Below are 14074 nucleotides of genomic sequence, written 5' to 3' on the forward strand. Positions count from 1 at the left end.
TAGGAGTAATAATCTTTCGATTTAGGCAATAAAAAAATAATAGGAAACCACCCTATTGTCTAAGCTTGGTTCATGACATTTCCAGTAATTATGTCAAAATTGAACAGCAATCACTGCTGGAGTATTATATTGAAAACAGAAGGAACTTAGCTGCGCTCCTAATATTTATTCTTTCATTTCTATTTTTTTGTCTTAAATATTTTATCATTAACATAATATAGGATTTATTTGGGGAAAATTTGTTATCATGTTTGGTGAGTGAAATCTTTTGTTTCTCCATTTCCCATTCCTTATTTGATAGCGGCGTGGTTTAACACCGCAGCGATGTAACAGCATCGCTCTCTTTGTATACGTGTCGACTGTAAGTGCGGAGCCAATTGCAGCCGCTCGCGAGCAATAATTTCCCACAAAGATAGACTTTTCACTGTTTATCGTTCCAGTTCGATGTAGGACCTTAGTAATTATCTGCTATTGATCCTCTTCCATTCGTGGTAGTGAATACTGACCAGACGCGCATCCTTTTTGGATGTTTGTTTACCAAAAACTTGTGAGCCTTGTACAACTTTCAGGTCCCTTACAAATGATAAGGGATGCATTATATTTTTAATTTTGTTTCACATTCATTAACATAGTTTATTCTCCTTGGCGTTTGCAAGGACAAAGAAACTTTTTTTCAGAATAAATATGGCTAATTATTAAACTAATTAATTCCTTCATTAGTTACTTATGGTACTGTGCCCTCATCACGAGTTCATTCTGAAATTATGGACATTTTATCAGTTGATGACCTCATACCATTTTCAGTCGAATAATTCTGATACGGAGGTCCACAAAATGAACCTTTTTCCAATATATTTAACTTTAGTATAACAAAATCCCATCCTTTTCACTGTATCACTTTTCATAATAAACGAATCATATCGGCAATTTCGAATCTGTTATAATGATTTCGATTGTATTTATGTTACCCAAGATTCACTTCCGTTTGAATAGACGTTTTATGCATTGAGAATGGCTATATCTAATTTCTAAATGGTAATAGTTTTTTATCCCTCCCTACGGCATATTTATTTATGCTTTATTAAAAATGTTCCGAGTGAGCTAGCATTTTCTGCATCGTTATTACGAAAATGTCCCATTCAAGGAGCAATTATGATCACGTTTTTTCTCTAGCCGCCCTCCTTACCGTTCTCATGGTTTTACTAGCATGGCGACCTTTTCATCGTCGCCACCATTTGCTAGTATTCTCGGTCTATCGTGGGCCATATTATTCAATTTCAAAGTGAGATATAGAGAGTGACTTCTCGGAACTTTCAAACTTAATTTTGATTCCCATCGCCGCGAAGTCGAGTGTCATTCTCCGCCGTAAGTGAACGAGTGAGTTCAGTTAGTGGGGTGAGGAGGTCAGTCCACTCGTAGTTTTTTTTTGTCTCCAGAGTGCGTGAGGTTATTTCCCGAAGTCGTTCCGATGTAACATACAGTCCTCAAAACTGCCCTTTTGGTCGCGCGGGTCGTTTCCATTGTTCTCGCAATATAACGGGGTCGACAGGGGGAAATTCCTCTTTGTTGTTATCCACTTAGGTCTTCATCCTCGCTGACCACCGCCTTTCCGTCCCCAAAGCCCGTACAAACCCACCCACACTTACCCCCGTAACTCACCCCAAAAACTCGGACAACACTGGCCATCCATCCCGCGACACGGTAAACCTGCCCACAAGCGCCCCACGGTCCCATGCATTTGCAATACAAATTAAATGAGTCCTCGCATATGAAAACACCGTTGAGACCGAGAAATTTATTCACGGCGAGAATGTTTCTGCGTGGAATGGCCGGGGTTATCAACGACCAGCTCCACGGTCACGCTGTCCGCTAACCGACTTCTCCTCATTCCACAAAATTACTCATTCCACCCTTCCCCGAGCAGCTACCCCTCTCTTGCTAACTGCTCTCAACTAAGGATGAGTCGATTCCATTTTTTTCGATTCCGATTGATGCACCGATGATAAATGACCCTCAAACCACCTTTATACATGTTTTTATATATGATACGTAATTATCTCTATCGAATCAGAATAAACCTTTTGGAAGTTCATTTAAATAATGATTTTATTAACATAATTTTTTTTATATTACCAATTTTTTTAAGGTACGACTAGTTTCAACGCAGCGGCGCGGCGTCATCATCAGATATCTTATACCGCATCTAAGAAAAACGCTGCTAAGTTTAAACTAGTCATACATTTAAATAAATTGATGGTATAAAACAATTTTCTTTTAAAATTTCATTATTATATGTTATTTTTGTTTAATTTTCTGAAATTCATTTGTTATGTTTTAGTTGCTTTTTTTGTTCTTTATTGTTTTGGTTGAGTTTGCGCCTTTGGGACCGATTGAAAGAACAAAGGATTGTTGTATCAGAACGTATCAAAGTGAATGAAATAACTTCAATGTTAATTGGCATTATGGTTGCCAATTTAACGTATCAAATATATATGTATAATGTATATATATGCATAGCTTATAGTCTATTTTTTAATATTCATCCTCCTGGAATCACGGAATGGGAATCGACACTAGGCGATTGATTCTCAGTTCCAATTCCGTGCCGGAGTCGGTGGAGTCGAGAATCGACATTTGGAATCGACTCATCCCTACTCTCAACCATATTTCCCCTCCCCTACACTACTTCCATTTTATTCGGATCCTCATTTCGCTAAAATTTCTCCTCCACCCGTTCTACCCCACCCCTATACACAATTCACCTCTCCTCTTTTCTCTTTATCGCGGGCAAAAATTTTTGTGTCCACCATGTCGCTATTTTTTCAAATTTTTCATTATTCCCGATGACAGTATGGGAAAACATGGTACTTGAATGAATTATTGCTGGGAGAAGGGAGACTTGAATAATGAAATGAGAAAAAAATAAAATTTTAACCTTTGTAGCGGGAATGAAGATTTTACTTCTGCTGTTTCGGGGACAGGAAATATTTCACTACGCATGCATTCATGAGTTTCTTTTTATACATTGTTATGTTAATTATTTTGCTTTGCAAATATTATTTTCATTATTTCGTTATATTCCATCCCCGAAAAGCTGAATCGATGTGGCTTTGATGTAAATACTATTTCCGTTCAATTATCCTTTATTCAAAATCAAATTTTTAACATTTTTATGCGATACCAACAGTTCTAGTTATAAACAATTACTTTTCAATTATTTTACTGAATAAGATTCACTTTAGCCTGGATTTCTGATATGCTCCAGTATCAATAGTCAAATTATTTATTGAAATTGGTAATTTCTTAGGGTTAGGTAAATGGGCGTTCCCAGCGAGGGGCAGGGGGGGGACCCTTAAACCCACGAAAGATGATATGCACTAGTATAAGATATGCAACTAAAATATGACTATTTTTTCAAGGAAATAATCTCATAAACTAATGTCACAACATGGTTTGCCCCCCCTGGACAATGGCTTGCCCTCCCCTAGACCATGGCTTGCCCCCCCTAGTTATGATCCTGGGTACGCCCTTGGTTAGGTATATATTTTCTCTGGGTTTCTATCCAGAAGTTAAAATCGTTTGTGAGTGAACTATATTCTTCAATACAGGATCCAAGAGGTGGAGCTATAACCAATATTTTCAAATGGTTAAAGGTTACTTCGATTCTTTTAAAATATATCAATTTGAATTCGTGTGGCTTGGTGACTGTAAAAATGCATTCATTGGTCATTTAGTGAAGAGGCTTAGGAACAGACCAGCATGGGTTGGTGGTTGCCAGCTTCCGACAAAGATAACCCTGTGGGTGGTCCTATGGCATCATCTAATTGAAAACATGGGCATATAACCTGCACTTTGGCAATTTCTGACCAAAGCCGTGTTAGGTTAAGCTTTTTGTTAAAATCAAACTCACACTGACAGGACCAAATAACATTATTTTGTTTTTTTTGTTTTGAAATTATCTTGGGAAAATTTCAATAAAATATACAAATCGATTAGAAAATTATCTCACCCTAGTAAATACATCAATTGTTGCCGGATATTAAAATTTGCCTTTAGTTAAAATGTGCGTAACGAATTGTCCTTTTGCTGGTGCCTTAACTCTTAAATACAAATCAAAATTTCAAATCTTCCCATAGTTACGGGCCATCGGTCACTTTGTTGTCAATCCTCCGTTGCTCTTCCATCTAATCCATCTCGATACTAAGTAGACCTTGGATCATCACATTAAATCTGGTCACTCCTAATTTGTCGAACAATTCTCTGTCCCCTTTGACCCCGCTTTGAGCCCGTGAGCCGTTATATTTTGACGGACTGTTTGGTTACACCTCGGCCATGTTTCGTTTCATTGGCGTCAATCAGATGTTTCGAGTCTCCTGAGCGCGCTACTTTGTTCTCCCCTTCTAATCCTATAGAGCTAATATTCATTTTTCTTTATTACTCCTTCCTATCACGTATTTCCAGTCGCGTCGATAGATCAACATGGTGATACATATATTAATATCGTAAAAACTAAATAGGTCTTTTTAGTTTTTACAATGTGATTTTACATTGAAATGAAGATCTAGTTTTGTGCATAGGCGATTGAAAACTTTTAACTGGTAGCGTGTAACCTTAACTCATCGGTAGAGTAAGTCGTCTTATGTTGCCATTGAATGTACTGGGACGTTTTCAATTTGAGTAAATTTTCGTAATAAATTATCGAGACATGTGAGAATTGAATGAACAATTTGGAATTACAAATTTTATAATGTCATATATATGCAGTGAGAAGAAACAATGAGTAAATGAAAATATGGCATTCATTTTGAATCGGAAAAACTCATATTGAAAGTAGTATATCTTGACGATGATAAAAATTAATCGTAGAGTACCTATCGCATTGACCTAGTAAAGTACCATAGAGTACCTATGGTTTACGTACCTACCTTACTTAAGCTGAAGCTGAAGCAAAGTATGTGAAAATAGTGTTATTGTTGACGGTAACTTATCGCAATTATTGTAGCAATTAAAATATTCTATCGGTCAAGGTAAGTTCGCATGAAGCATTTGCGAACAATCCCGGCCGTGTTCTCTCCCACCGTGAGCTTCATTCTTCAATAGGGTGGTTACCTTTTATTTTTTTACTGCCTAAATCGAAAGATTATTACTCCTGGAGTACGTATTTCACGGTTTTAGATTCTTAAATGCAGATATGTATTTTTCGTGATTAAATGAAAAGTGAAAATTTTCAAGCGCGAGAAAACGAGACAGCTAAGTATGAATGCTGGGAAAACCCCGTGTGACGTCGTTCTGGTTCCCGCTGCCGCCAAGCGAGGTGACCTTGGGGCAAGGCTTTGAGCGCTGATACGACGCAGGATGCTAGCAGGTAGCAGAGTACCCTGCTAGCAGGTAGCGCTTGGCTTAAATATGGATTATTACTACCTTATCAACCGAAGGAACCTTTCCGAACTTATACAATTTTAATAAGTGATTATTAAGAGATGTTTCCCTGAGATTTGTGAATCATTCATGCATTGGTAATCTCAGACGATGTAAAACTCCTATCCTCTCGTGTAGAAACTAGGTCCCTGTGACGTCACCTGGAGTGTCATCGCGTTGGCGCCAATCTGGCCTTTTTCAAATGCGGTTAAAATTGACCATGGCCATCCGCCTGAACTAGGATTTCTAAAACCAAATAATTTGTATATTATGAGTACACTAATGGTGGGTAACGAATCGCAATCAATGCCTTTCGTTTTCTTCGATGAAGGAAACTACCCTATTCACAATAAGTACTTTTCTCTTCCATCCCAATTATAACTTCTATGAACTTCCACCCCTTTACCCGCCTACCAGGCATTCTTCTCTCACCTGCCAGGTTAGTACGCGCTGCATTTAAAACCTCTCTCCTCCGTTTCTAACGATTAAGCTTCCTTTTTTAATTCACCATTTTCAGCACTTCTTCATTCCCCTTCCCCTTCATCCAGTCCACTTCCCCATTGATCTTCACACCCACATTTTGAACTCATCCGCACTACTTTCGTTATCATTCCTTAAATTTTTACGCACCATAAACAAGGAAGAAACGCACCGTAAAACTCTTCACTAGCCCTTTTTCTCAATTTCTTGCACAAATGCGTAAGTAGAAATTATGAATTTTCGGGTAGTTTAATTCCAAAATCTAACAGCTTTAAATATTTAGGAGTCCATTTATCAAAGAATTTGGGATGGGGTTTAAACGTCGAGCACACGACCAAAAAATCTTTTAAAGTATTGCACTGGGTGATGAGAAACCTCAGAGGAAGCACCAGAGCCACGAAAGAAATGGCCTATACAACTCTAGTACGACCCACTTTAGAGTACGCATCTCTTGTTTGGGACCCTCATTTCAAAGGAGAGGTCAAGAAATTGGAGAAGGTGCAGAGAAAAGCTGCTAGGTATGTTTTGGGAAAGCATAAAAAAACGGAAAGTGTTTCAGAAATGCTCGGACTTCTAAGGTGGGAGAGTTTACAAGAGAGGAGGAAAAGAAGCAGGCTATGTGGCATGTTTAAAATTATGAGTGGGGAAAAAGCATGGAAAGAATTTGGGAAGGACATATCAAAACCCAGCTTTGTTGGTAAAAACGATCACCAGTTCAAGATAAAGTGCCGATCACAAAGGACAAATGCGAAGCAGTTCTCCTTCTTAAATAGGACCATAAGGGACTGGAACGACCTACCAGCAGAACTATTTGAGTCCTTCCCGAAAAATTTACATAGTTTTAAAAAGCGGCTGAAGAAGTAGGGACCAAAAGGGATTTGTATAATGTTTTCTATTGTTCTTTCAAATGTTTTCTATTGTTTTTTCAATTTTTCTATTGTTTTTTCAGTGTTTTCTATTGTTTTTTTCATCATAAGTACATGTTACCACCAGGCTAAATGCCTACTTGTAACAATTTTAATAATAATAATAATAATACCTTTTCTTGAGCTCTTTCCTATGTATGAACGCCACATTTGCTAGCGAAATTCTCTTCCTAATTTTCGTGAATGATATATATTTTATGAATCATCTACGTAGTAAGTAGTCTTAATTTACCATTGAAATTATTAGGACGTTTCCTGTTTAGATAAATTTTCGCTCGAAGTAATTCAGACAAGTGAAAATTGAATTTCCAGTTGGGAATTACGAAGTCACCTCGGGGTCTCTTTCAACTCATTGAGTTTTGTTATATTTATTCATGTCCTTGCGATTGCATCAGCAAGCAATTACGACGAAAGAACGAACCTGCAATCCGACCACGAACGTTCATTATTAAAATGCTTCAAATCACTCGGGCACAAATATGAGGGGGGGGCTATTATAGTACCAAATTTATAACCAATCGATCTCATTTGCACTTTATGCGATGCTTAATAATTAACCAAACAGGGATGAATCCCCGCATGGGGATATTTGGAGCCTCAAAGGGAAAATCACCCCAATAATAGCATTAGCTTCCAAACTCTTATCGGATCAAAATTCATCCTGAGTAATTAGTAAACATTTTATGATCGAATATTAAATTTTGTCCTTTTCGAAGTGAAGGAAGATATGAAGTATGTTGGTAGAAATAATACTCTTGCGTCCCGATTAGGCAGCGCACTCACTATGCAATAGGGTGGTTTCCTATTATTTTTTTATTGCCTAAATCGAAAGATTATTACTCCTGGAGTACGTATTTCGCGCTTTTAGATTTTTAAATGACGATATCTATTTTTCGCGATTAAATGAAAAGTGAAAAATTTCAAGCGCGCAAAAACGCGACGCGTAAGTAGGAAAGTCCGTGCGCCGCATTTCTGGTTCCCCCTCTCTCCTTGTGAAGTGACCTTGATCGAGGCTCTGAGCGCTGATAGGACGCAGGATGCTAGCGGATAGCTGAGTGCCTTCCTGTCTGGTAGCGCATGGCTTAAAAAAGGTTTATTAATACCTTATCAAGCGAAGAAAACTTTCCGACCTTAGCCAGTTTTAATAGGTGATTATTAAGACATGTTTCCCTGAGCTCTGTGCCTCATGCATGCATTGGTAACCTCAGACGATGTATAACTCCTATCCTCTCGTGTAGAAACTAGGTCCCTGTGACGTCACGCGGAGCGGAATCGCATGGGCGCCAATCTGGCCTTTTTCAAATGAGGATAAAATTTGACCCTTGCCATTCGTCTAAACCGGTATTTCAAAAACCAAATAATTTGTGTATTATGAATACACTAATGGTGGGCAACGAATCGCAATCAATGCCTATCGTTTTCTTTGATGAAGGAAACTACCCTATTCATTAGATTTTCCTGATTTATCTGCATTGATGTGCCGCTCTAAACTTAAAATATTGTCACATTACCCAAAACAACAAACTAATTTTCTCCCCGAGTGCAGTAACTTCAACGTTATTTTTTGTCCATCTCCATGAAATAAGTTGGAATTTTGGCACTTCATCCAAATGGTATCCGAAAATTTTATGCCTAGCTTTTTGTGTCTATAATCAATGTAACGTTACCCAGTGCTGTTAAAATTTTTAGTAATCGTTAAAAAAATATGAGGTAATATTTAAAATGTAAATTTAAAAATCGCACGATAAAGCCAATTTCATTAAAAATTATTTTGCATCACACCCTCCGGGATGATTATCTAATTTAAGTCTTTTACGGTCATTATCCTATAATTTGATGCGTTATATATTTTTAAATATTATTCCGCGTGAATTAGCAAAGAAAGAGTGGATTATGAGGCTTTTTTGGGATTTAAAAATTTCCATTATTGTAGCAAATATCCTAATTTGAGATTTTTATATATTTGACTCAATCATTTACATAATTACGTGCTATCACTTTTAATTTAACTTTGGGTCATTCTCATTCCCGTACTTTATGTGCTTTTGTCACCGTCAAACTTTTTTGCTATGAACACACTTATTATTTTCAGTATCACTTCATTAACTGCTATTATTGTGGCACATAATTACATCCGGATCCCTAAATTTAGAGCTGTGATCTCTTGAACGATGAAATCTCATTATAAAAACTATTGAAATGTCCATTTATGGGATCATAATACCAGATTCCAACTAGTCATTATTTTTATGAGTTCTATTTACTCGTTAAGCTACGTGACATTACCTTCATCTTTACTTATTGAAGTGTTTTGCAGTCAGCATTCATTTCAAAACTTTTAGTTTTTATTGCCATAGACAAAAAGTAATAATTGTGCTGCCAGAGGCAGTTTTTACTGAATTATTTCGCGAAAGTGTGCTTTAGGTCCATTTCACGAATCATCTAGCTAAGCCGTCTTAGCGCATGAGCCGGTGAATATCCCGCATAAAATATTTTTCCTTTTCACCAATTTTATTTTATTTTCGGCTGACACATAGTTTTAAAAATAGAGACACCAGTATATCTAAGTTTCTCGTTCCATTGCTTAATTCTCGAGCTGCTCTCCATGAAAAATCAAAGGCTGTAACTCTTTCGCAGATGCGTTGATAATGTCACGAACATATGCTAAGAGTGTCACCGCTTCTCCGCCACTCCTCGGCCCTGAGCATGTGTCGCGCGTACTTACAGTTTAAACCGTTTACACTGAATGATTCTTTTCCTCTATGAAGGACTCTCTGTTCCAATTCTCTCTGAAGAAAAGTCATCTCTGAACCAGTAAATGAGTCAAACCTCCAATTACGCCATCAACTCATGAAAAGTGGGTGGAAATTTTCACGTTTTCTTACGCTAGCCTTCAAGTGAATGGTTCAATTGAGAGCAATGTTTTTCATTTAACCTTTTTTTTCATTCATCCACCGAATTCTCTGAATAAAAAGGAATTTCGAGTCCAATTTAACTGCATTTTTTCTTTATGTACTAATGATGAATAGATTTGAGAAGGTGAGAAACCAAGGAGTAAAACTGATTTTTTTCTAAACAGAGTTAAGTAGAGAAATTTGTAGAAAAAAATCTATAAAAACTTAGTAGACAAGGGATACAAGTGAGTTTCTGTTCTTTGCTCAAATTGAGTGAAACTTCAATTGCACTACTTAATATATAGTTGATCTCGTTTGCTTTCTTTACCTAATTTCTTTACCTCTCTCTGCATAGAAGAGAAAATCATTTTTACCCCTAGCCTTCTCACCCCCTTATTTGAAATTTCTTTGCTTATTTTATGCCTACTATGTTGGCTAATTTCTTCACTTTCATCACCCCGAATATATTCTCACGTGTTCCAAACCTTGAAATTCCCATTTTCATTTCAGAAACTAATAACCTACGTCCTGCTTTTCTAATCACTCTTTGCCTTCTGAAAACCTTGCATGCTGAGCTGTGCTGCATGATTATGATAAAAAACTATACCAATTCTGGACGTAATCTATTATAAAATACAGTTTGCACAAATTTATCTCTTAGGTACTCCACACAATGTCAATCATCCTAAAAGCTTCGTTAAATGAATTTTTTGACATTTTCGCGTAAGTTGCTGTGATAGCCTACCTTATACGAAAAAATTAATAATTATGAACATTCGTTCATTTATCTTCTATGTATAGATTTTTTGGATGAATTAAATGTTTTGAGATGATAACCAAGTAAACCCTTTTCCACTGAATATGTATTAATTGTGGATGTAATAAGGTCTGTTGATACAAAATCTTAAGCCCTATGTATCAGGTACACTTGATATGTTAGCTCAATATTGATGAGAAATGCATTGAGTATAAGTGTTAAAATTATGCCATTTTGCATTTTCATATTTTATTTGCCAATAAACTTTGGAGAGCAGTTCTTTTCAATGGTTATTTTATACTGGAAGTCTTACATAGCTTGAATCTTCACTTTCTAATACACGACTAAAACATCTGAATATTTATTTAAATGAAATTTTTATATTTTTCTGATCCTTTTGTGACTCTAGGTTCAAGCACCGTGGTGAGGTGGCCCATGCCTCACATAGTCGTCGCCGGAGTGGTGGTAGCCTTGTGTGGGAGCCCACCCGGAGTTCACTGATGACGCAGTGTTAGTGGAGGCCGCACTGAGGACACTGGTACGGACTGCCAACAGTAAATATTTTCCATAGTGACCAGGGTTCTGGGTAGGAGGAGTAATTAATTATTTTTAATGGTATTTGGAATCCCTACGGCTTGTAAAGTCTTCATGGATGAATGAGCTGATACTTTCTTTAAGCTGGAGTTGATAATATTGGCGGACATAATGAAATACTCGGGGTAGCTGAAATTCCGTTTACGGTCTCTTAATGTATGCCTTAAAAAGGAGGAAAGGACGAGCAAATATCTTAGTTGGTGTACTACACCAAAGCTATGGCATATCTGAGGTCTTGTGCGCAAAACATCGATAAACCCGCAGTGGTGAATGACCTAGTCAGCCGCAAGTAAAATTATAATTGATTAATTTGGCAAGTAGCTAACGGCAGACTAGGCGAGAAGGGAGTTCTTTTGCCTCTTAAGTTCGATTGAAATAAATTGATCAGGAAAAAATTTAGTTTTGGTTCTTCTGCGTTTGTAGTCATATTGAGAGAATTTTATGCCTTTGAACTGAATATTTAGCTATTTTACCGGAGAAAATTGAAGTCGGAATATTTTACTTGAAACATTTCACTTTATTCCCATATCAGAGTGAATTTATAATACAAGGTTGTGCTATTCATCTCATTGAAAAGAAACCAATGAAAACAACTGATGGGCGATAGTGAATGAACATGTTATGGAGCCTAAACAACAAATGCCTAGGAATGACAACTTGATCTGTAGCTTCGCAAACGCACAGAGGTCTACTTTTCGGAGGATATTGCCAATACAATGCATTATGATCACCACTTGCTAAACCGATACAGTCTTTCTACAGAGACAAATACAGTTGAAGGCTTTCCAAGTAAATCTTATAATATTTAAATTGATTATCTATTATTTATGTACCTGAACTAGATAAACATCTACAATAGTTGAATCCTTGAGAACACTAACCCCTTAAGCCGTACCAATAAACTTCTGGGTATACAATACTACTTAGTCCATGTTACCGAGAACAGTCTCATTTCCATGGAAAGGTAACGCAATACACCTAACTATTTCCCTGCAATGAAGGTATTTTCTGCTAGAGAGGCTGGGTGCCTTAAAAGATTCGAATATTTTTAGCTTTTTTAATAAAGTAAAACCAATTGTATCCCGGAAACTCACCCACGATATACGGGCGCTCATCATGGTAACATTACGTCTTCACGGCGATGATTGCAAATAAACTCTATTGTGTCTTAAACTAATAAAACTTAATATTTTTATAGTACGGCTCCCAAGTCAATGCGGGATACAGAAATTCCGTCGGCGAGAATCTTCCCCCTCCTCTCTCTGCAAAATCTTCCCTTTCCACTTCCCACCCTCATAGCCTTCGTTTCATCTCTCCTTACCTTGTTGAAATCACACTACCCTCTAAAAACATTTCCTTTCAACAGTGATCTTCGGAGAAACTGGAGTCATCTCAAAAATCCTACTAGTAGTACAAGTTTCTCCAGCACTTGAATGCAATTGAAACCTCTATCCCTTATCTTCTTTCGTGCACAATACACAGTACAATATTCTAATTGTTGTATACTGCTGTCTCTTATTTCAAATTATGAATTGACGCTCTTGCACCACCGGGACATAATATAGTTTATTTGCAATCATCGCCGTGAAGATGTAATGTTACCATGATGAGTGCCCATATATCGTGGGTGAGTTTCCGGGATACAATTGGTTTTACTTTATAAGCCGTTCTGCATTCTTAGGACATTTGTCTTGGTACCATATTGCTCTTTCATACCCATGCTTCATGTGTAATAATCCATTGTATTCTATTTTTTGCAGTGTCTATTGAGTCAGCAGCTGAAATGGGACCGTGCTGCAAGCTGGCCTCTTTTGCGGGTGACGTCATTAACTCCAGTAAACTCTACATCTCACGTGTATTTGATACCAAGATAGCGTCAAATGAACACGTCAAATGAGCATGAGATAAGGTCCCTGTGCTCTGGTATTCTGAAGAATAAAAGTGGGGACCATTCCCAGCTTGCGAGTTGGTAGTTATAAATAAATTTACGTTGGTTCTTCCGCAGATGTTTTACAATCGCAAAAGTGAAGCATTTGTGAGCAGAAGAAGTGCGCTAGAGATGCCAAAGTGAACCATCTGCAAAGTACTAATAAATTGTTCTCCTATGGAACGGCATGTGTGGCTAACAAAACCTTGTGCAGTATTTAATTTTATAATGCTATTGTGATTGTTCGCATTATTATCATTATGAACTGTTTTGTAAATAAAAGTTGCTAAATCAATCTTTGCTTTTGAATGTAAAAATAACAGTTATCGACTGAAAAAGGTATTTTATTATAGTGAAAAGTCAAAATTCAATGGGACAGACCCGCACATGGTTTTTCCATTATGTTTTCCCGAATGTGGGATAACATGGGCTTTAAAATACGAAGTGTGGCCAGAGATTTTCTGCCGTAGGCGTGGAAAAGAGTTGCTACTATTGTTTTCAAAATAATGTGAAAATGGCATCTGCAATGAACGGCAGGGAATGTGATTTGGTGTGTTTTAAGTATTGTAAATTAGATACACACTTGTAATAATAGTTGTAGTTTAGGTCCTAAGATGCTCTGGTTATTCGATTTCTTTCTTATTCCGGCTCTGGTTATTCGACGGTCCCATGATGACGGGGTGTAGATCACTATGGAGCAATTCTCCTTTTCAGAGGTTAATGCTCCTTTTCTTTTCTTTGGTCCTGGAGAAATTTACCGTAAGAGGTTGTTTCTGAACTGGGTCAGAATGAGTCATCGACATCGGCAATTCAGCTGAATCTATGTAACATTAAGAAGTGAGCCGTGTTCCTCTGGATCACATGCTCTTCGTTTGGCGGATGGATTTTAACGATGGATTTTACGTCATTAGAGAGAGAGCGAATATTCTGCGCTATTGAAGCCACAAATGGATGAGTTTTACAAGCTCATCCGGAAAGTAAAATCTTCGAAGTTTATGCATACGTCAACATACCGAACACGGTCACACTCTTTTAGAATAGCGTAAGGGACGTCGTCCGTCACAATTCGTAGCCAGTT

General features: G+C 37.3%; 1 protein-coding gene across 3 annotated transcripts in view; it reads left to right on the forward strand.

The window, feature by feature from the left end:
* Positions 1 to 13291, forward strand: part of LOC124165661 (lachesin-like) — a 472126-nt gene extending 458835 nt beyond the window's left edge. For all 3 annotated transcript variants that reach the window (XM_046543140.1, XM_046543143.1, XM_046543142.1), the window contains 2 exons: positions 10885 to 11013; positions 12830 to 13291. In XM_046543140.1, the coding sequence (XP_046399096.1) occupies positions 10885 to 10976 (92 nt within the window). In that variant the 3' untranslated portion in view covers positions 10977 to 11013; positions 12830 to 13291. The remainder of the gene's footprint in view (positions 1 to 10884; positions 11014 to 12829) is intronic.
* Positions 13292 to 14074: the final 783 nt, after the last annotated feature.

The sequence above is a fragment of the Ischnura elegans genome, chromosome 9, assembly GCF_921293095.1.
Source record: "Ischnura elegans chromosome 9, ioIscEleg1.1, whole genome shotgun sequence".
NCBI classification, from domain to species: domain Eukaryota; kingdom Metazoa; phylum Arthropoda; class Insecta; order Odonata; family Coenagrionidae; genus Ischnura; species Ischnura elegans.